Below are 24580 nucleotides of genomic sequence, written 5' to 3' on the forward strand. Positions count from 1 at the left end.
CCTATATAAAAATGTAACAGTCTTCTCCGCAGATAATAAAACGAAATCAATAGTCTTTACTATCGATCCAACATAAATTGTGCCTGGTCAAAATTAAAAATCTGCCAGTGTTCATTAACAATGATACTTCTGATACTATAGGGTTGTGATTAAGTATCCTAAGAGGTTTGGTAATAGAGAAGTACTAGTCTATTTTGAGGAATGGGGGGGGCATTTGGAGGAGAATCAACAAAACTCTCTCCTTTGAAATGAAGTTGTTCTAATGTCCACACTTCCATTAAGTTTGAGATTTTCATCATTCTTATTCTTAAGTGTGATAAGGGTATAAGCTGGGCCTTCCAAGCAAAAAGGAAATCCATGTGAGAAAAAAAAACAGGAAACAAATTCTCCAATTTCAAGCAGGGACTGAAATATTTTTCTTTTCTCTCCTTTGCAAGGCAAGAAACTGTTTCCTCTTAAAACCGACTTCCTTTCTGGAAATGATCTTCATTTCCAATCACGTTGAAAATCTGTTTTTTTCATCCCTTCACTCCCACTAAGCCTTCTCCCCCCACCCTTGCCCCCTTGGTGGTGTAGAAAGGGAAGAAGGGGTGGGAGGGGAGGAAGAGGGGAAGGCAGGTAGTGATCCCCAAGCCTCCTCTCGCCTCCCTCTCGCATCGCGGCGGCACCCCGGAGGACTCCGCCAGCGCGGACGGGACAAAGCGCTCTCAGTGCGCGGCGCGGCCGGGCCCCCGCCCCCTCGGGAGGGGGCTGGCTACAACTTGACGTGGCATGGAAAATCTGGGCCGAGTGGCCCCGGCCAGCGCTCCAGGGGCCGGCCTCGGCATCATGGGCTCCGTGCCGCTGCCTCAAGATGGGTAGAAGGCGCCGTCGGCGTCCTGCCGGGGCCCCCAGAGCCTTCTCCCTGGGCTGTTATGGCTTGGCCCTAAGCGAGAGCCGAGCGTCCCCGTCGGCGACCCTCTCCCCGCCGCCCGAACGGTGGCACGGGCAGCGCCCCCCTCGCCTCCCCGCAGTTTAGCTCCTCGCAGACCCTGCCATGGGGTGCGGACTTCGAAAACTGGAAGACCCCGAGGACAGCAGCCCGGGAAAAATATTCTCGACCCTGAAGAGACCCCAAGTGGAAACAAAGGCAGACTTTGCTTATGAATATGTGTTGCTGGATTTTACTTTAGAAGGTATTTTCCATCTACTTTTTGTCTCCTGTTTCCAAGAGAAGCCGCTACTGATTTGTCAGAGGTTTGGTTTATGCTTGTTGTTGTTTTGGGGGGGTTTCTTAGCCAGATAGATAGGCACATCCTGCTGGGTCATTCCCATCGCGTTGGTGTGAGCCATCTTCTGAAGTCTTCTTTTACACTAGTTTAAGTCGTGCTTTCTAGAAGTTGAGCCAAAGCCCGTGTACTTAAGGTCCGACCACTTTCAGGAGTGTCCAGGTAGATGTTCAGTAACCTAGTGACAGCCTGAGAGAGAGAGAGAGAGAGAGAGAGAGAGAGAGAAGCCCGAGATGCATTTTCCCGCAGCCTTGCCAAAAAAAAAACGCTTCTAAAGGTTTTAAAATTGGTTCCTTTTTCTCAGCGTAATTAGCCTTGTAAGGGACCATTTCGTGCCTGGACTAAGGTAAACTCCGGAGTTCATCCGGATGGCTTAGCTCGGGGTAGGGTGCTTCCTTTTGCGGGTGTCCTGTCTGCAACAGAGAAATTCCCTGTCCCAGAAAGTTGAAAACACAAATAAACAGCCCCAGATGGCAGCCCTCTGGGAACGAGGCTGCTCTACTCCACAGATTCGCTATTTCTCCAGCGGCGGATGGTGCTGATGAAAGTGACCATTGGGGGACTTTCTTAAAGCTAAAATTATTGGGGGATGGTGAATTTTCAGATTATAGCGATTTTACAACTTTTACAGCAAAGGTTTCTGTTGTTAAATTTTAACCCACTATACAATTATTGATCCATGATGCTTAATACTAAGCTAAATGATCACAACAGTCACAAAATATTAACTTTTCTCAAAATAAGAGCATATTATTAATTTGCTTGATTTCTCAGGAAACAACACGCCTTTGTGCAAGAGTAATTCCTTACTACTACTACTACTACTACTATTACTACTACTACTACTATTACTATCAATGGTATTAGTGCCCTATGTTTCCTTGTCAAAAATTTGATTGGCTAGTATACAAATTCCATTATAGTGTTTTGCTATAAATAATGGTTAAATGCATGTAGATACCTATATGTATACAGGGTTTTCAAAAACCACACTAAAACTTTTGAAACAACCTGTATTTTTTAAGGTATATTTAAAAGTGCCTGTTTTATTTTAACTGTAAAAGTTCTGATGATTGTAGTCAATTGTAAATGAGAGATTTGGGCACTAAAGTACATTTTTTTCTAAAATAATGCATAAATTTTCCATAATGTTTTTCCCAGAAATATCACATATGGGAAAAATTATAATATTGTTTATATTTTAAAAGTTGCTCTTTGAAATTTAAGAGTAGTTTTCCTAACACAAGAGTGTACCTATTCACATTCAGTAACCCTCAAGAAATTTCAACTATTTATAAGAATGGGGCTAGAACTATCTTGAAATGGCACTTTAGGACTAGTTATTTGCTTTTTCCCTTATGAAATTTAACATCTAGCTCAAAATCTCCTGTGAAGGCTTCAAACTTGTCCCAGATGCAGCATAACAATCTTAAACAAGTTTGTGTTAATATGAGCTATCCTAGGATCAAAAATATGAATGTAAACCATTCTCCCTGGAAACTGTAATTCCTATCTTTGGAGATTAATAGGCTATTTAAAGGAAAATGATGCTCTTTGTCATTAAGGGGTGGAGTGCAGGTTTCCATATGAACATATACATACATGCATGGATGCCTATGACTACTGACCTTTAATGCATGCACTCACATGTACACCTGGTTCCCATCTGGTACAGGCGCCTAACTCTGCATTCCTCACATTACCTCTTCCATATATGATTTTTTTTTCATGTTGGCCCATGCCTGCAAATTGGAAAGTATTATCTAGGTCTCACAACTTTCCCATTCCATACATTGTCTGAGCTTTTGCTAACCTGTTCTATTTACAACTGCCCAACCTTACCTCTATGGACAAAATGGAAATGGAGAGATGTGTTTAAAAATCACTGCTTTCTATTGTTTACTGAGCAGAGAGGTCCATGTGGCAAATTCAGTATTTCAATATGTTCTCAATTACACAAAAATGGATTATTGTGACAGCTGCTGTCAGTCAGTCAAAGACTGATTTTAGAGCAACCTTTTGGGAAGCAAAAGAGATAGTTTACACCTTTGAGCAAACTGAACCTACTTCCACCTCATTCTGCTTCATCATCCTTATCAGCCTGGGCTAGCTTTTCCTTCTCCACTCTTCATTCCAAAAGGCAAGGCTAGGCCTGGGCTCCCAAAGAAGGCAACCTGCCTTTTGAAACTCCAATCATCATATGTTGTTTTGATCATAATTTCAATGAATTGTTTATTTTTTAATCTGTTCCATGGCCTTTGGCTTTGTCAACTGTTACAGGTTAAATTTCTGATAAAATTAAATGAAGTTTCCACTGTGCTATTTTGAATGAATGAAATGTTTCATCATTTTTAACACATAATTTCCTATAAGGCATTAAAGTCTAGAGAGGTTCATAACTGTCTTTAAAAAAATCAAACCTGGGGTGGCTAGGTGAGATAGAGCACCTGCCCTGGAGTCAGGAGTACCTGAGTTCAAATCCAGCCTCAGACACTTAATAATTACCTAGCTGTGTGGCCTCCGGCAAGCCACTTAACCCCATTGCCTTGCAAAGAAAAACTAAAAAAAAAAAAAAAAAAAAAAAAAACAAACAAACTTAAACTCCCTCATCATCTATTTTTGAGCAGATATATACACTGACAGAGCATTTGTTACTCATGCTACACCCCTTCCCAATACTTCCCACTCTGGAAATTCCCTTTAATTCCCAGTACATGTCTATATTCTACTGCAACCAGAAAACCTCCTTACCAAGGAAAAGACTTAAACTGCAGTCTACCAGTGTCTTCTGCCCTTAAGTTATTTATTTATCCTTTCAGAATATTCTTCTGACTTCTCTCCTCCTTCAAAACTCAGGTCTTCCAAGAGATCATTTTATATTAATCTTTCTTTGTCAAAGCTGTCCAATTACTATTACTTTTATACTCTTGTTCATTTATAATTATTTATATGTCTCTTTAAAGTATGCCTTTTGTTGGAGGAACTCTTTTTCTTTCACTTAACATTCACTTACCAAACATTTGAGTATTTCCTAATGGAATAAAATTAGATGCTGGGAAGCTTATTCAGAAGTTTGAGAAAATAGTATCCATGTCCTCAAGGAGTTCAGAGCAGGATCATTGTAGATCTACTTTGCCTTAAGTTATATGCCAGTTGATACCATCCTAATTTGATTACTGGAAAACATTGGTTTTCCAAAATGCAGGTTCTTGGTTCTTTATTAATCCTTTTCTGACAATATACTTTCAAGATAGCAGAATGCAGTGATAGCTTTTAAGTTCTCATTTATTAAAGGAGATTGTGAGAGAACTGTTTGCCAAATAGAGGGATTTGATATTGGAATATTACTCAGTAACACTGCAAAATAGCCCATATATTCGTGTGTCCTCATTTTTCTTCTTCAAACTAGATTTCCAGAATGTAGTTGATCATAGCAAAATTAGATATATGATTGTTTGTCTTTAGAATTTTTATAAATATTCATTAGCTGCTGAAGCAGACATAGGACATAATAAAAGATCAGATCATAGGTTCCTTTTTCTGGCTTTTAGGAAACATAAAATCCACTAAATGAAATATTACTAAGCTTCTAATTTTCTCCATTTGAAGTAAAACAAATTCTCATCATCATTAGCAACAATAAAAATTAAAGAAATCGTTTATAGATAAAGCATTGTGCTAAACACAGGAGAATACAAATGAGTAAAACACATGACTGACTGCCTTCAAGAATTTTAGATTACATAGCAGAAGAGGCAGAACCCATATGTGAAAAATATATTGTAGCATATAAGTGCCAAATAAATATACATAAAGTGTGCCCCAGGAATTCAGGAAATGAAGCTATCGTTGTGAGCTCAGATAATTAAGAAAGACTTCATAACAAAATCGGAACTTGAATTGGCCTTTGGAAGAAGAGTAGAATGAAGTTGTTTGTCAAGGCCAGAGTTGTATAAAAGAAGTAGTGAGAAGTAAGGTTAGTTAGTTAGTTGGATCAGATTGTGAAAGGCTTTGAATGACAAGTTTAAGGATTTGGATTTTCTTCTTTAAGCAATGTTTCTAGAAATCATAGTTATAAAATTAATAGCAACCTGAAATATTATTTGTTCCTTTTCTTAAAGAATTGTGAAAATAGGTGGTCATTGTTGAATTCACAAGGGCAAAGGGGCTTATATACTTAGCACATTCCAGCCAAAAGAACTTATTCCTCAGTTTTCCACTATTTGAAAAAAGAGTCATTCAGTGATGTTGTTAGCATAGAATTAAGATTATTAAGTAAAAGGCTCAGACTTACATGTAGATCCTTTTATAAAGAAGTGAACATTTTGATGGACTTTGATGTCTTCTTTTCACCTACCAATGCCTTGTATCCTTCCACTTCTGCACACCTTCATTCCCACTAAATCTTTTCTTTTTGTCTGCTTGTTTGGTTTTGGTTTTTACAAGGCAATGGGGCTAAGTGACTTGCCCAAGGTCGAAGATAGGTAATTATTAAATGTCTGAGACTGGATTTGAACTCAGGTCCTCCTGACTCCAGGGCCCATGCTCTATCTACTGTGCCACCTAGCAGCCCCAGAATCTATTCTTCACTCTTACAGTAACTGCATCCGGTCCTACTCTGCCTTTCCTTGGCTTCAGACCCAGCCTTGATCCCATAGTTGCCACTGTAATTTTTCACAAGCTGCCGCCATAGAATCCATACCCATGCTTGCCCCATCCCTGCCATTCCAAAGTTTCATCTATGGGTAATGCTTGCCATCCAATTTCTCTGCTCCTGCTAAAAGAGCTGCTGATGGGCATGCTGTAGAAAACTGGAATCGAGCTGACCCACTACAAATTCATGCCCTGTACAAAGTCTGGCCTTTCAATTCAGGAATATCTTGATACTAAGACTGCTTGTAACATACTAACTGTGTGACTCTCATTACCCCCTGGCAACTCTAATCCTGTGAATTATAGATGAATTGAAGATCTATATCAATGGAGAGGGTTTCCACACTGGAAGTGCTCCACAATGATGAAATCTCTCTCTCTCTCTCTCTCTCACATACACACACACACACACACACACACACCCCCTTCAATTCTTTCTACTGCCTGATAATCTTTCCATGATTATCTTTAACTTTCTATCCCATTCCCCATAGGAATTGTTCCATCCTTTGTTTCTTAATGCTAGCTAATACCTTGGACCCAAACTCAGAGTATATAGCCTAGATGTCTGCTTTACTGAAAAGACTGAGATGAGACATCTAAAGTGAACTTCTTCAATTGCCTTCCTCTGTTTCTCAGAACTACTCAGCTTCAACAGATTGATATACCCTTTGCTTTCTTACCTCTAGATAGAATCCCTTTTTTCCACCAAATCTAATCACTCTACCTGTACCCTTGATTCTATTCATTCCTTCCTTCCCTAGGTCCTGGGTGCAGCTGACATTTTCTGTTTGTGTGTGTCTTTCTCTGTTTCTCCAACTCTCCCTTCACCTGTTTCTTTCCACCTTCTCTTTACTTCTCTTTCATATCTTCAGTCTCTACTTTTCCATTAGCTTTTTCTTCTTTTAAATATTTTCGTCTCCCCATCTTTAAAAAAAAAATTCTCTCTTTGGTACTTTCTACCCTATCAATATACCATCCCCTTCAGTGTAAAATATTTTTATACCCAATCCTTCATCTTCCCTGCATTATTACTGAAATTTCTTTTGCAAAAGTCAGGGATAACCTCTAAATCACCAAATCCAATTATTTTTTTTTCAGTCCTCATCCTTGTTCTCTGTAGCTTTTGATACTTTTGATCATTCCTTCCTTCCAGATAACTTTCTTCTCTTTTGGCTTCAGAAACTTACCTCACCTGATTCTCCTTTATCCTCTCTCTCTCTACTTACTCTGTCCTTCCCTGGGGGAGGGTCCTCATCCTCCCAACAAGTCCTTAACTTCAAAGTCTGTTCCTGACCTTCCCACATCCTGAGCAATGTGATTCACTTCAATAACTACCTCTTTGCAGATAACTCTCAAAATTTAACTCTCCAATTCTGATCTCTCTCTTATTTATTAACTTTGGACCTCCATCTCCATTGCCTTTAGAAATTTCTTTCTTGTTGAGTTGGCACAGTGAATAGAGCACCGGCCTTGGAGTCAGGAGTACCTGGGTTCAAATGCAGTCTCAGACACTTAATAATTACTTAGCTGTGTGGCCTTGGGCAAGCCACTTAATCTCATTTGCCTTGCGCAAAAAAAAAACCTAAAGAAATTTCTTTCTTGTCTATCTCACCAAGATCTCAAATTCAACAGCTATAAAATAAAACTTACAAACTTTGCCTCTAAACTTGTTCCTCTTCCTGAATCTATTTCTGTCTGTGACAACATCATTAATCATTCTTCACATGTTCAGAATCTTGGGATTATTATTGACTTACTTCTTCCTTGTCTTTCATATCCAACAAATTATCATGTCCTATAAATTCTGTCTCCAAAATATCTCTCACATTTATCCCATTCCCTCTATTGTACCTTCCACTAAATGATTAACCAGCTGAATCTTTTCAAGAGTCTTCTTACAAAATAGATGCTTTTGTGATTTTAAGGTTTGGAATTAAGAACCATTACTGGGGACATTTGCTCCATGTCACCCAGTTCTTTGTCAGATCCTGTTTTATAAATTGATGATAACAAATATTATATTCAAACTAAATATTTTTCATTTGTTCATTCATTTGATAAGCATTTATTGATGTTTATCTATGTATTATGTACATTATTCTATACCAGGATCAAATCAGGGGAAGGATATAATAAGAAAAAGAAAGTTCTCTAGAGCTTATAACATAATTGAGAAATAAGCAGCACATAAGGGAAATGTTTTAGTAATCATGTAAAACTATTTGTGGCTAAGAACCAAAGTGAATGATTTCTCTGTGATTGTTAAATACAAGGTATTTCTGGCATGAGCAACATTTTTTCATTCAGGTACTCATAAAAATTCTTTAGTTTATTGAGAACTATAAGGAGATATGAACTCAACAAAGAGAGACAACGTTATCTCCATTGCAATCCCCAAGAACCATAGCACAATAAGTGCTTAAACAAATGCTTGTTAGCTACCTTGACTCACTTAACTTTTATCAGAATTACTGAACAATAAGGGGCTCTATCTGAATGAATTTTTCCATATAACTGATGTTATTCTTTAAAAACCATTTTACTGGGCCTTAACTAAGATATATAATATTGACTTTTAGACTTCTGCAATGGAAAATATTGAACGTAACTGTTAGGAGAGAAATACAAATTATGTGGATCCAAACTGTGTCAGTAACAGAGTTCAAACATAGTTATTAATGGGAAGGTATCAATTTGTAGCATATTATTTACTGGACTGGGGCAAGAGATCTGTGGTTTTGTGTTATTCAGCATTTTTGTCATTAAAGCATAGATAACATATTTATCCAATTTGAAGATGGTGCAGAACTAGAAGGGATAGCAAACATGAAGGGTGGCAGAATAAAGATCCAAAGAAAATCTTGATAGTTAAGAACATAATAAGATGAAATTTGACATGGATAAAGGTGACCTGAAAAAATCAACTATTCAAATGTGAGATGGGAAAAGAACGGTTAGATAATAGTCTGAGGAAACAATCTGATTCTCTGCATACTTTGGTAATGACACTATGACATGGCAAGCAAAAAAACTAACAAATTCTTTGATTATTTTTCAGAAATTAAGGGTACAAAACAAGGTAGTGATAACCTGACTGCATTCTTCCCAGGTCAAAACCTGTCTGGAATATCCTTTTTGGTTCTAGATATCATATACTAGAAATTATGTTAGCCAAGCTAGAGCATGTCCAGAAGAAGGCACCCATAATGGTGAGGATCCTAGAACTAATGCCATCTGGAGACCAGTGAAAGGAAATAGTGCTATTTAGTCTAGAAGAGTGAAGGTATTATATCTAAATATATTATATTATTCAGAAGAGGAATGATGATGATGATGATGATGATGATGGTTTTCCTTTGTTCTCAAGACATCAGGAGGTGATACCATGACAAGTATATTAATTAGATTTGAGTGAAGGGGGTGCTTTGCTAAGTCACCAGTGGATTTACTGACCAGATATGAATCAGAGCAACTGGAAATGTCCCTGGATGCAAGGCAATCAGGGTTAAGTGACTTGCCCAAGCTGGTAAGTATCAAGTATCTGAGGCTGGATTTGAACTTGCATCCTCCTGATTCCCTGGCCAGTGCTCTATACTGTGCCATCCAAAGCCATCTCCAGTTGTCCTGATACATATCTGGCCACTGGACTCAGATGGATCTGGAGGAGAAAGTGAGCACAGCACCCCCTCACTCAAATCCAATTCTTGTGCTTGTCATGATATCACCTCCCTGATGTTATGGTCTTCCTCAAGAACAAGAAAAGAGGAATTAAACTTGGCACCAGAAGACAGAAGTAGGAGTAGTGGGGTGGAATTGAAACATTTAGCATGATGAAAAAATTTTCAACAAGAATATCAATATTTTTCTCATACCTCATTTGTTGTAATTATTTTTATTACTTACCCCCAATTCTCTACTGCCTCTTTCACTCACTTTACCTACCTTCTGTAAATTAGAGGTGCCCTTTGGCTCTTTGGCCATTACCAGTATTTCCAAATGAGTAAAAGTAGATTAGGCAGGTATGTCTTAAAGCATCACAGTTGCCCTCTCTTTTTGACTATTCTTTCTCAATTATTGGCATGGCAGTACATAATGCAGATGGGTAAATACATTCATATAATAGCAGAATTTAGGACTGAGACCTTACTGATCAAAAAAGCTTATATGGAGGAAATCTTGTTATAATCTAATTCATCTTAATACTACCAAATTCCTTCTGCAAAATCCCTGACAGATTGTATCTATTCTCTACTAGAAGAACACCAGTGATGGAGAGCTCACTATTTTGCAAAACATCCCATTCCTTTGTTGGTCAATTCTAATCACTAGAAACTTCTTTCCCATATTTAGCCAAATCTACCTTCCTATAAAGTCCAGCTGTTGAGTCTAGGTTATCCCCCAGACCAATATAAAAAAAAAAAGCCCTCTATCATACAACCCTTCAATTATTTGATTACTATTATCATATGTCCCATAAGTCTTATCTTTTGTTCAGTCATTTGCAGTAATGTACAACTCTAGAGTGGTTTGCCATTTCCTATTCATTTTATAGATGAGGAAAATGAGGTAGAGTTAAGTGATTTCCTAGGGTCACACAGCTAGTGAGTGTCTGAGGCCAGATTCAAACTCAGGAAGAGGAATCTTCCTGAATGAAGGCCTCTGCTCTTTCACTATAGCACTTAACTATCCAATCTTATCTTTATCATGCCAGATATCCCCATTTTCCATAACTATTCTTTGTGTGACATGGTATTCAAAGCTACTCTCCATCCTCATTTCCCTCCTTTAGAGTTACTCCAATATGTCAATACCCATCTTAAAAATGTGGCTTTCACAACACTGGTCACAACAACCTGAATGGGATCTGAAGTAATGTAGTGTATTATGGAACTATTATTTCCCTTGGTCTGAATGCTTTCTTCAAAGGTTCTGCGATTTCATCTTCTGCCAGCAAAGATGGAGACACTTCTCTGTTTTTTCTCCCTGTCTCATTTTTGTCTGCACTTTCCCATAACACTTTCATTCATGCAAGTCTCTGGAGACTCTTCTTTGTGCTTTTTGTATCTCGTGCATAACAATGTACCAATACCAATTTTCATTCGTTCTTTCTCCTCCCTTGGTTTCCCTGACATGGTGCTCTCCTGGTAATTTTCTCCAGTTCCTTTGGGTGCTCCTCCATCTTCTTGGCTGGTCCTCTTCTTCATCTTATCTACAGGGTATGGGCTCTCTTTTCTTCTCTCCTCTTCTTTTCTCCCTGCATTCTTTCTCTTGGCAGTTGTCCCCTCCCCTGGTTTTAGTTATGACCTCCTTGCAGATGAAGCCCAGTTCTCTCTGAGACAGATAAACAGAACCTTCTGAGTCTGAAACCAGGGAGACCCGAGTTCAAATTTGACCTTAGCAGTGCAAATCTCAGCGAGTCGTTTAACTTAAGTCTCCTTAAGGAGATAATATTTGTAAAGAGGTTTGACTAGCACTTAGTAGACACCATATAAAAGCTTATACCTTTAAGTTGCCTTTTCCTTTCTCTATCTCTAGGCTACTTGGATGTCTCTCAAAAAGAAATTATCCTTCACTCTTTGAATCTCTTAGACTGTTCCGTTTGATTTTTTCCTATGAATTTAAACATTTACCAAGTAGTATCAGTTATTTACATTTATGCCTCATTCCTCTCCCCAATCCTTCTGGATTGTAAACTTCTTAGGGGCATAAACGGTATCATTTCTATCACAGTAACAAGGAGAAATTGGTACCTTCTCTAATTAACCTCTGAGAAAGAGCAACACTCAGAGTATAGCAGTCTTTTTACTCTCCTGTCAAATTTTAGCATAATTGTTTTCATTTTGAAGATCCAAGAGTTTGATTGGAGTTCAACTGTTTGTTTTCTCTCTTTACATATTGCACGTTGGTGGACTCCCAACTAGGCTATATGCCAAGATTGAGAGGTGCTTCAAAGGCCCTTAGAGATCAAAATACAGAAAAGGAGTAAAATAACTAGGCTGACATCCAGGAGGGATTCTGAGCCCAGTCTAATGAACAATTATAGCAAAGTACACCCACTTGTATAACCAGCTTAATACAAATGGCCAGCAACAAGGGTGGTATTTATGAGAGCCAGAAGACATATAGTAATTATAAGCAGCTTTTCCAAAAGTAATATTAACTCTTATTATTTTTCTAATTTTTATATACATATTTTGTAATCTCAGCTGCCTAGTAAGCTGAAATAACAAGTATTTTTTAAAAGAATCAAATTTCTTTTAAAAGCATATGGGTTTTTTTTTTAAACTTAAAATGAAGTTGGCTATTTCAGCACTTCAAAGATCTGTGATCGGGGCAGCTAGGTGGCACAGTGGATAAAGCATCGGCCCTGGAGTCAGGAGTACCTGGTTTCAAATCTGGTCTCAGACACTTAATCACCTAGCTGTGTGACCTTGGGCAAGCCACTTAACCCCATTTGCCTTGCAAAAAAAAAAAAAAAGAGATCCGTGATTTAATCAATGTAGATCTTCCCTCCACCCACCAACTCACAACTCCTTGGCTTTAGCAGTCTTTGTGAGTTGCTGTAACCAAAAAGAATTATTATCCTGTGGACATTTGGGTAATGAGAGTATCCCAGTTTAGCTAGGCTGGTTCTCAGTCATCACACACAAGTTATTCCAAGCTCACACTTTAAATCCTTCCAAGTTAGTAGAGAATGCCAGACTTGTGCTTTGTTGGTATGGTTTTTAAGAAGCCAAGACTTGGGCCACCCTTGCCATGAAGTAGGACTTTAGGTGCCATGGTGCATCTTAAAATATATCCATTATCCAACAGTTTTAATTGAGTCATAAAAGTTATATGATAGATGCATAGTAATTGAAATACAGATCTAACTGTTGGAGCAAATAAAAATACATCATACTTGAAAACATTTTTAAATAGCCTGTATTTGCTAAGATCCTATGGTGCTTTCTTTGGCTATCATATGTTCTTAAAGTCAGTTTTTTACATTTTTTCCCTTAATCAACCACGACTATGCTTTAGTTCTTTTTTTTTTTTTTTTGGTTTTAAATGTATTTATAAATCAGGGCCAATACAACCCAAAGTAAAAACAAATGGATATTTTAAAGAATGTAACTATAACCAAACAGGGCTGCCTTATTTAAATGAAGCCCAGCTGCTTCTTAAAAGTCCAACATTTTCTCTTTGTTTTCATTTCTGCTGCTAATGATGAAGAGGAAATACTTAAATACACAATTACTTTAAAGCAAAAAAAAAAGTGATTAAAAGTTGTGGGAAATGGAGAAGCCTGGGTTGATATGGCTTTCTGTTTTGGATGTTTGTGAAGGTTCAGCAGAAGTTGGTATATACTCCAATTGGTGATGGCTTTCTACTTCAATTGCATGGGTCAGAATTCATGGGTGTTGGATGGGTGGTAGGAGGGGGTGGAGTATTTCCTCTGATCCTTTTTTCCTCATCTGTTCCTTAACCTCCTTCCTGTGCTAATGCATCCAACAGCATTTCTTTGCTATATGGCACTGGCAGTGCTTCATGGGGCAATGTCTTAGATGACTTTACCTGGAAATTATTTCATGTTTTATTATTCAAAGAGATCATAAAATTTCAATTCTATTTCCAGACACTGGTTCTTGATTATTTTCCAGGATAATTAAAAACTCTGCTAGGGCTTTTTTTTTTAAAGTTGTTTTTTTTTTAAAAAAAAAGTTGTTTTTGTAGTTGCATTGCTGGCATAATATTCAGAACATTTTCTCTAATTTTATAGCCTTCCTGTTTTGTATTTTATAGATAGTGCTAAGTATAGCTACCTAAGGTGTTAGTTAAATTGTATATTATATACATTTATATTCCTTTGTATATAGAATTATGACTTATTGAAAAGTACTTAATGAGATTTTTTTTATTGAAAATTATTCAGGGGTGTCTAGGTGGTGCAGTGGATAAAGCACCAGCCCTGGAGTCAGGAGTACCTGGGTTCAAATCCAGTCTCAGACACTTAATAATTACCTAGCCGTGTGGTCTTGGGCAAGCCACTTAACCCCATTTGCCTTGCAAAATACCTTAAAAAAAAAGAAAATTATTCAGGCCCTTTTTTAGATTTTCTAGAACAAATTACCAGTTGGATCCGTATTTCAATTACTTTTTTCATTATAACCTAATTTGAAATTATGGTGCATCTGTGGCAGTCATATGCCATAGATTTGCCAGCACTATGTACACAGTTCAAGAGAGAAAGTGTACCTTTAAGAAGAAAACATTTGTCAGACTATGTGTCCTGATTTTTTAGTTAAAAAAAATATGATCACTGTAACCATGTTGAAATTTCTCTTTTGTTATTATAGATACAGACAATATTGTATAATCAGATTTTATGACTACTTTATGACTATGATACTTTACACATTTAGATTGCTTAATCAATATTGAATTGAACTGAATAGAATAGAACTGAACTATGATGTTTTATCTTTTCTTTGCATATTTCAGCATCCTCAAATCCAGAAGTTATCAAGATCAGCTCAATTCTGGATATAGTGCCAAAAGTTGAAGAATATTACGTTAAAGGCTATATTGTAGGAGCTGTTCATCCTGTTATCTTATCTGTTGGACGAAGAAGACTTTTGCCAGCAAGTCATCTGTATAGAGTTGTACTGTCTCGTTTAAAATTAAGGTATGTTATGCCAGAAATAAGAATTATTCCAAAATGCCATTACTTATTTTTAATTGGAAGAAATGATGAATTTCTACAAATCCATTTCATAATGCAAAGATTATCTTATAGATCCTTTCTTCTCTTGACCCAGTGATAGCTATTACGGTGATGCTCAATGTTCTACCATTGAATATCATTAATCTACTTTATTCCCAAGCCTTGGTTATCCATTATTCCCATCCTGCTGACACCCATCATTTCCATCTCCACTCTCACATGAGATCAGTCAAATGCTTCTAGAGAGAATTAAGAAACTATGAGAAGTCAGTCTTCTGCAGATCTGTGCAGTTTGACTTCAATAGATCTTCATTGCTCTGGGACAACCCTTGTATTTCTTTTATAGAAACTATTCCTCTTTCCTCAAGTCTACAACTAGATTCTCTTTCTCCTCATTCTTAGTTGAGTTTCCTCAAATCACCTCCTGACTTGCTGTGTTTTGAGAAAGAGGAATGAATGTTCCTGCAACTGGTCAGTATAGGGGTTAAACTCTAATGACGTTTCGACAGTTGTAATAACTTGTAATAAATTGTAATAACTTGTCTCTTGGTTACCACTCTCTTTAACCTTATTCATATTGCTACTCCAATAATCTTCCAAATGCTCAGTTCTGATTACTTCCCTCATTAAAATAACCTTCAATGGCTCCTAATTATCTACATAATAAATTACAAATCCTTAACCTGCATCCAACATCCCCCTTTTACTCTAACCTACTTTTCCATCTATAGTTAATACTGCTCTGCCTCACATATTCTATATTATAGCCAAAGTAGACTATTCCCTATTCTCTTCTCTTATTATGTTCTCTTTCATTTCCAAACCTTTGTTATTATCCCTAAAGCCTTCAATCACTGCCATTTCCCCCTGTCAAAATCCTGTGTTTCCTTCAGAGTTCAACTCAGGTGCCATCTTCTTGCAAAAACCTTTTGTGATCTTATTCCAACCCCTTCCAAAGTTCTCACAGAACTTTACAAAGCAATTATCACATTCTAATTAATATTGTATGATTTATGTGTGTGTCTTATTTTCCCTGCTCAATGTTTTTACTTGACATCTGAGAATGTGACTTTTGTTTATGTGTGCAATTCCAATGCCCATCATAGAGTCTTATTCTTTGTAAGAGCCTAATAGGGTAGCTAAGTGGCACAGTGAACAGAATACCAGCCCTGGAGTCACAAGGGCCTGAGTTCAAATTTGACTTTAGACACTTAATACTTACTTAGCTGTTTACCCTTGGGCAAGTCACTTAACCCCATTGCCTTGAAAAAAACAGAGTCTAATAGATGTGTTTAATTGAATTGAATTAAATAGTCACAACTGAAATTAGCTTTAAATTATAAAATTAATTCATTGAACTAATGAGAAATTTCAGATTTTTGCAAATATAGATTAAAACTCAATTTGGCTTATTTTCCCAGTATAGGTTACAAGGGGCAGCTAGGTGGTGCAGTGAATAGAGCACTGACCCTGGAGTCAGGAGGTCCTGAGTTCAAATCCTACCTCAGACACTTACTAATTACCTAGCTGTGTGACCTTGAGCAAGTCACTTAATCCTGTTGCCTTGGGAAAAAAACGCAATATAGGATACAAAAAAAATTACCCATCATATTTAGAAAATGATTTACTTTCAAACTTTTTTTACTTTTTTTTTACTTTTTTTACTCGTACACAGTTAACAATCTCTATAGGAAAATAATAAAAATCTATCATAATAATTAGTCCCAAGCCTAGGTACATATCTGAATTTAACAGTTTTTTAAACACAATTACTCAGATTTCATCTAAAAATCCATGGCAAACCCTTCAGATTTTGTTTAGAGGAAGGATTAGCAACCTCTTTAGCCAAGAATAACCTTGTGGCCCTGAGCAACATCCTTATGCAGCCCAGCAATAGGAAAGAAAGAGGAAAAAATGGAGAGGGAAAAGAGAGGACAAAAAGAAAAACAGAAGAGGATAAAAACAAAATCTGGAAATATTTTTGGTAAAGACTTTTATGAATTAAGTTGTTATCCTTTTAAGGAGGATTATTTTTCATTAAATGATTTCCTATTTATCTACATAATTATGCTTCATCTTCCAATAGAATACTGGGTCCTAACATATATAAAGTAACTCAAGCTTTACTAAACAAACATGACACAGTAGCAATGCTTGTGTCCTAATTACAAATCTGATCAGTGATGTATAAATAATTTTTCCATTCTGATTTCAAATAAATTATTTCCACATAAAATCTTCCTCTGTGTCTAAGTAGCATTTTATTTATACTCTTGATTCATTTTATTATATGAAGATTAGACATTGGTCTTAAAATTTAGTCAGAAGTTTTTTGATTTTTTTTAAATATTGGAGTATTAGATTTGAAATCAGCTTGGTTTAGAAAATGGAAAGGTTTTAAGCATTATTATGATGTGTTTTTAAGATGTTTCCAATAAGAGTGTGACTTCATCAAATCATGTATAGAATAATGGAAAAACTAATGCTAGGATTTTATGTATAAATTGGTCTACAGATAATTCCTAGGAATGTAAGCATTCATCTATAAATATAAGTATTTTGATGGGCAAATGTTAGTTGAAAGGCAGCAATAGAGCTCTAACCCAAGATCTTCTCTCTGTCACAGCCAGACACAGACAACACCCAAAGGACAAGGCCGACCCAGGCTCGTAATCGAGGAATATCCCTTGACATATGAAACTCTAACAAATGAAGGAGCGAAGGGGTTGATAGAAAAGGTACTGCTATTTGTCTTGGCCATTTCTATTCTTTTGTGATATTTTTTCTATTTCCATTGTGATTTTTTTAACTTTAAAAAAGGTCAACCTCCATTACAAAAGATTTCCAAACTCTAGTTGTTCTCTCATTTTAAACATTATTTAAAATAACAGAATTTTAAAATTTAATTTAATGTAATATTAATTTAATTTAATAAAAATTTTTTAAAAACTTCAACTGTCCTTAGAGTTTAATGTAATGAAATTTAGCCTGTAAGGACAACAATATCACACATTAAATCCTACTTCATTACCTCATCCCACCTAGAGGTGTCCTGGGGGTCCTAGAATACCATGAGACCATAGTTCAAGCTTGAGAGTTCTACCCTGCTGGAAAGACTTCAAGCATGGTCCCAATAACAGACTGACTAATTCCTGAGGACTGACCTATGACCTAACTCACCACAGAGACTCATCAGCAGGGGCAAGTCATAGAGCCTTTGACCATGACCAAGCATGAGACCAAAATATAAAATGACCTCCAGAGTCAGGTGGCTTTTTTTCACTTTTGCAGTTGTAAGGCCTCCCCTATCTAACTCTCCCCATACACTAATAGAATGGATTCCCAAATGGTAGTTAACTACTCCTGCACTTATCCTATTGGTAATTCAGAGGACTTATGCTTTCTTGCACTCTATCCCAAGTCTCCATCATGTATGGCTCTGCCCATCCCAAGGGATAGAAAGGAGAGGAAAAAAGATCTCCATATGGGATATAACTCCACTTTTTGTCCATACTCAGACCCAGGAAGAGTGGGTTCAAGCTGAAAGTATAAAGATATCTTAAGAACAAGTCTATATCATGATTCTGGCTCAAGGAGTCCCTTCTTCCCCTTTATGGAAGCCCCAGCAGTCTCTCTTCCAGGTGTGAGATCATTGGTAAATGAGTAGTTTCTTACTCATCTGGATTAGCTCCTTTTTGAATTCCATGTTTGGACTAACAGGACAATCCTCTATTAGGCTGAGTCAAGCAGATCATTCCTTAGGCCTGGATCCTTATGAAACTAAACTGGTGCTGTTGCCAAACCCAGGGGTCTTTGCTACCAACTCAGATTGCTCTGGGGATCTTTTGAGGGTTTTTTCTAACATGTCAGTGCTCATAAAGTTATGACCTGGTCATTTCTATCTCCAGATATTCATTCACTTGTGATTAAGAAAGGATAAACACAAAAGAGACAGAAGAAATATGGGTGTATTATGGGGTGGGGGGAGGGAGGAATGGGGCTCATATGCAAAAACCCTGAAAGGTCATCTCCTTAAACTTTTTGTATGCACCCTTAGGCAATTAGGAGATGTTTAATTACAATAATACTAGATACTCTAACATTCATGATCAAAATAAACACATCAAGTCTCTAAGATTGGTCAATTTGTTCACTGAACAGCAATTGAAGTAATTGAAACAATTGAAAAGGAACAGAGGATACTAAGAATCACATAATTTTCAGGGAAAAAAAGATACTGGGGAGTTGTAGAGATTTCTGTGACAGGGGCAGTTAGGTGGCACAGTGGATAGAGTACCAGCCCTGGAGTCAGGAGTACCTAAGTTCAAATCTGGCCTCAGACACTTAATAATTACCTAGCTGTGTGGCCTTGGGCAAGTCACTTAACCCCATTGCCTTGCCAAAAAAAAGAAGAGAGAGAGAGAGAGAGAGAGATTTCTATGACAAACTTCCCATCAGTGACAGTGGAGCTACCCCATTTAGATTCTAGCATCACAATCCCAAATATGCTGAATCAAGAAGTAGAAAAAGCAGTCAAGAGAACAATGATGGAAAGAGAGACTAAAGCTATACATAAAGTACATTTTGCTAAAGATAAAAACAATCTGGAAGATTCTGAGGAATGAATCCTCATGACATTGAAAAGAGAGTAAAGTGCCAGACGATTTGGGTGTGGGAAGGACTCATAGACTTTATTATTGTCCCCAAAAGGATAATCAAAAAACTAAAAATTCCTGACCTCTTCACCATTTCTTCAAAATATTTATGAGATATACCTGCATACTTGCCAGGAGCATTCTTGATAAAATTCAAGAAATGAACAATCACTTTTGCAAGCAATATTCTATAGCAGTCTACAACTTTGCAATCCCTAATTGGCTGAAAGGTATAAAGAATATAAGAACCTACTGCATTTATTGTTGATTTTTAAAAATAGTTGATTTGATGGAGCAAAATGTCATCCTACACAGCAAATGTCCCATGGATATGTCGAAATCATACAATGTTTCTTGCATGACATAGCAATATTTAGAACTCTGTTCAACAACTCTATGATTATTAACATCAATCAAGATAAAAATCAGAAATGTGTGTGCTTGCCAAAGGTATTTGCCACTGTCATAGATTATGTCCAGGGCAGATCTTACATGAAAGATTCTCTGCAGATGACAGCATCCTCCAGGTGTTGTTGTAGCGAGCTACAAATCATTGTAGTGCTATATTTGTATACATGTGCACATGTATCTGTCTATATACGTATGTGTATTAGGCTCTGTAATATATGTGTCTATGTCTTTATCTATTTCTATATGTTATAGAAAGACATAAATATAGATATAAATTCACAAATGTGTGTGTGGACAGTGTGTGTTGTGCAGTTCTTTTCATGACAATCTCCTACTACCACCCCCATTACTACTAAGGTTTCTCCCCAAAACAAAGCCTCCATCTTTTTAACAATATTCTTCTGATGATGCTTTATGTGGGATATCACAAAGTCCAAAAATTAGTTTTATCTTATTCAAAAGGAATTCTAAAGGGACATGGTGAGTGTGAATAGGACGCCACATATTATCAGTGAAGAAAACATAGGAGTGGCAGCATAAAGAGTGTCATGAGGAAGTTTTTATACTTGGAAAAAAAGAGGGGTCAATCATGTAGTTGGAGCAGAGAATAACTGATGAATAGACTTTGTGCTCCACTGGTATCCCTTTCCAACTAAACTTCCAAGCATTTAAATGTTACTACAGAGAGTGCAACTACTATGGGCTGGCCATGTTGTTAGAATGCTTACCAAAAAGACTATTTTATGTAGAACTCACACAGGGAAAGTGCTCACAGCAGGATTAGAAGAAGCAATACCAGGGGGCAGCTAGGTGGCACAGTGAATAGAGAATGGACCCTGGAATCAGGAGGACCTGAGTTCAAATCTGAACTCAGACACTTAATAATTACCTAGCTAGGTGACCTTGAGCAAGTCACTTAACCCCATTGCCTTGCAAAAGAAGGAGGAGGAGGAGGGAGAATAGATACCAGGATACCCTCCAAGTTCTCTCTTAAGAAGTTTAGAATTGATTATCCAAGGGGGAACTAGCACAGGACTGCCCAGCATGGCGCACCCTCATCAGAGGGCATTACTAATAGTAATCCTCTATGAGGAAATCAGAATTGAAGCAGCTCAAAGGAAACATGATATGCAAGTTTAGAATAAATACTCCAAGTGTTCATATGGACTATTTATGCCTGACCTTTGATAGAACATTCTGAGTTCATGTTGATCTGATCAGCCTCAGTCAGACACATTGTAATTTGTCTCAAACATAGTGATATCATTTTGGTGTTCTTCGAAAACAAGGGACAAGAGCCAATCAATCTCATCCCAAGAGATCTAGAGGAATGTACCCATGACATTGAGTAGAGGATTTATAGGAGAATATGAACAAGAATCACACAGGATGAGACGGAATGAAAGGGTTGCAATCTGTTCCACTGAAAAGAGTACTTACCTTGATGAAATCCCAAGTCCATCAAAGTACTTTTGTTCACTCTCCCTGTGTTTTTTTATGTCATAAGCTGCTAGATTTCATGGGCAGTGTTTAATATTTTAATATTATTGCACCATGTGTTTAATAAATGCTTTTGATTGTGATTTTAAAATGTGATTTAATTCATATTTTGGTGGATGGCAAAAACTCCTGAGGTTTTTGTTTTCTAGGTGAGAAAGAAGTGTGACATTTTCCTATAATTTTGTGTTTCTGTTGTTCCTTTGACTTAGATGAAGATAAGTAAAAGGTATCAATAGAAAGATATATACATATGAACATATAGTCGTAACTGGTGGTAGCTAAAATGTGATGGCTATCAGTACATATGTATATGCTTCTACTGTGGAAATGAAAATTATATTTACAAATATTTGGGAAACACATTAGAGTAATACATGAAACATGAGATTAATCACTATAAATAAGATGCTCATGAAGATAAACTCATCATGTCTGAAAATGTTTATCTCTTGGAAGAAAATGTCCATTTGAACAAAAATTTATTTGAATTTTGAAAACTGAACTCCTAAAATATTCCTAGTGGAACAAACTCAGAGACCTTATTTTATCTCTAACTTCCTGAACATAGTTGAAGACATATTTAAACAGGAAATTATTGTTATTTCAGCATTTATAATAATGTAATTATCCCAGAAAGAAAGACATTTCAGGAAATGAAGTACATAAAACATTTGAACATCTCTAAGTATATGACTAATAGTAATGGATTTCAGCCATTTAACATCTTAGGAAAACAATATTGTATAAGGCAATTAAATTCTAAGATAGGATTTAACCTCATATTTATACCACTTAATTTTGAAAAGTCAGAATAAGGTAATTATACAATATTCTTAAAAGAAAATAAAATTATTGAATAATATTAATGTTCTATGGTTAAAAATGAAAAGGAATTAGCATTGTTTCTTTATCAATACCCAAAGTAAAACAGGCTACCCTTAGAGTATTTTGTCACTCAAAGTTATGAACTTAACATTGTAGAAAATAAACATAAAATGAAATATCTCTACTTACAGCATTTCTCTACCTTCCCCTTTATTTTCTGATTCCTCCCCTTTCCCATTTTAGGTACATTTCTATCATTAGGAGAGAAAAGTCTTCATGAATTGTTCTATTTTCAATTTTTCCATTTGCTATAAGAAAATGATGATAACCTACTATAATTCTTTGTCTACTCCATTTATTCTATCCCCTTTTATTTTCTGCAATTCCTCCTTTCTTCCTGAGTTCTCTCCAACTTTACCTTCTTTTTTCACCCCTACCCAATTTCATCCCATTCTCCTTTTTCCTTTCCCCTTCACTTCTTTTTTTTTTTTAGGTTTTTGCAAGGCAAATGGGGTTAAGTGGCTTGCCCAAGGCCACACAGCTAGGTAATTATTAAGTGTCTGAGACCGGATTTGAACCCAGGTACTCCTGACTCCAGGGCCGGTGCTTTATCTACTACGCCACCTAGCCGCCCTTACCCCTTCATTTCTAAAAGTGTGATAGACCCACTGTACTCTGCCCTATATGGACCATATCTGGAGTATTATGTTCAGATCTGGATACCACATTTAGTGAAAAACATTGATAATCTGGAAATTGAACAGGGCAACTAGGATGGTGAAGGACCTTGAGATTATATAACATGAGATTCAGTTAAAGGAACTAGAGGTATTTAGCCTAGAGAAGAGAAACTCCCATTTAGAAGACAGTTTGGGATAATAGGGCATAGGACTTGGAGTCAAGAAGACATAAATATAGAGAGAAATCTTTTAAGCTAGTAAAAAGTGGGTAATGAAAAGTTAAAATTTTTTCATTCTAGGGAAGGTTTCAAGGAAGAGAAAGACTTAAACGAATATTGATGGCAGTGGGAGGGAAGTTCATCTTAAGGTTGGGGAATCAATATGAAGAAAAAACATGGAGACAAGGGTTAGACAACACAAGAAGAAAGACCAAAAGTTGTCCCATGACCAGTAGTCTCATGTTCCTGGAACATAAAGTATATGAAAAGGAATAGCATGAAATAAGACTGGAAAGGTAGGTTGGAACCTGACTCTGGCAACCCTTTATTGCCAGGGTAAGAAATTTATACTTGATTCAATAGCTATTGGAGAACCATTGAAGGATTTTAAGTAAAGTTATGACAAGATATGCCACTTGCTACCTGTGTGACCTCAGATAAATCATTTCAATTTCCTGATTCCCAAGTCCCTCCCTGAAAATGCTATAGCCTTCCTTCCAAATTCTACCTTGTATTTTTTTTTATTTATTGTCTGACTCCATTTCATCAACTGTAAAATGAGGATGATAATATTACCTTCCTCCCAAGGTGATTATGAGAATCAAATGGTGTATTTGTAAAGTACTTAGCACAGTGCCTAGCACATTGTAGATGTGCTATTATCATCATTATCTTCTTCATCATCATCCTCTTCAAAATCATTATTACCATTACTACTGTTATCATTATCTATGCTTTTTGTGTATATGTTACAATGTAATTTGGGGGATAGAGACTGTTCAATTTTTGTCTTTGTAAGTGCTTAATAAATGATTGTTGATTTATTGACTGAAGATAAGGACTATGCATTAGAATGATTATTCAGACAGCAATAAGAAAGCTTGAAGAGAGAAAAGATTGCTAGTAGGAAGAATGGTTATAGTGCTATTACAATAGTCTACGTAAAGGGGCGGCTAGGTGGCGTAGTGGATAAAGCACTGGCCTTGGAGTCAGGAGTACCTGGGTTCAAATCTGGTCTCAGACACTTAATAATTGCCTAGCTGTGTGGCCTTGGGCAAGCCACTTAACCCCGTTTGCCCTGAAAAAAAAAAAACAATAGTCTAAGTAAGAAGAAATGAAGACCTGAACAAGGGATGTTGCAATGGAAATCATTGGAGAGTTATTTCAGAGGTAGACTTACTAATATATGCAATTGACTGAAATTTGGTATTTGAGAAAAGAAAAAGTCACAGGTAACAAAAGGTTTTGGGGCAGCTAGGTGGCACAGTAGATAGAGCACTGGCCCTGAAGTCAGTAGGACCTGAGTTCAAATTCAGATTCAGACACTTAATGATTACCTAGCTGTATGACCTTGGGCAAGTCACTTAACACCATTGCCTTGCAAAAAGCAAAAAAACAAACAAACCAAAATAAAAAGGTTTTAAGCTTGAATGACTGGCAGGGTGTTAGTATTATCAACAGAAAAGGAAGAAGGAGCAAGAATTTTGTTGAGTTTGAGATGCCAATCGAATTTCCAGATGGTGCTATCTAGTAGGTAGTTTGATATATATGATTAGATCTCTGAGGAAGCTTTTTGCTCATTCATTTCAGTTGTGTCCAATTCTTCTGGGGTTTTCTTGGCAAAGATATTGGAGTGGTTTGCCATTTCTTTCTCCAGTTC

The 24580-nt window shown here is 36.8% G+C and overlaps 1 protein-coding gene across 3 annotated transcripts in view; it reads left to right on the forward strand.

Annotated features, from left to right (window-relative positions):
- Positions 1–777: 777 nt before the first annotated feature.
- Positions 778–24580, forward strand: part of RFTN2 (raftlin family member 2) — a 93007-nt gene continuing 69204 nt past the window's right edge. For 2 of the 3 annotated variants that reach the window (XM_074215394.1, XM_074215395.1), the window contains exons 1-3: positions 778–1175; positions 14409–14592; positions 17258–17369. In XM_074215394.1, the coding sequence (XP_074071495.1) occupies positions 1037–1175; positions 14409–14592; positions 17258–17369 (435 nt within the window). In that variant the 5' untranslated portion in view covers positions 778–1036. The remainder of the gene's footprint in view (positions 1176–14408; positions 14593–17257; positions 17370–24580) is intronic. The other variant, XM_074215393.1, reaches the window with a different exon arrangement.

This window comes from Macrotis lagotis, chromosome 1, assembly GCF_037893015.1.
Source record: "Macrotis lagotis isolate mMagLag1 chromosome 1, bilby.v1.9.chrom.fasta, whole genome shotgun sequence".
Classification (NCBI taxonomy): Eukaryota; Metazoa; Chordata; class Mammalia; order Peramelemorphia; family Peramelidae; genus Macrotis; species Macrotis lagotis.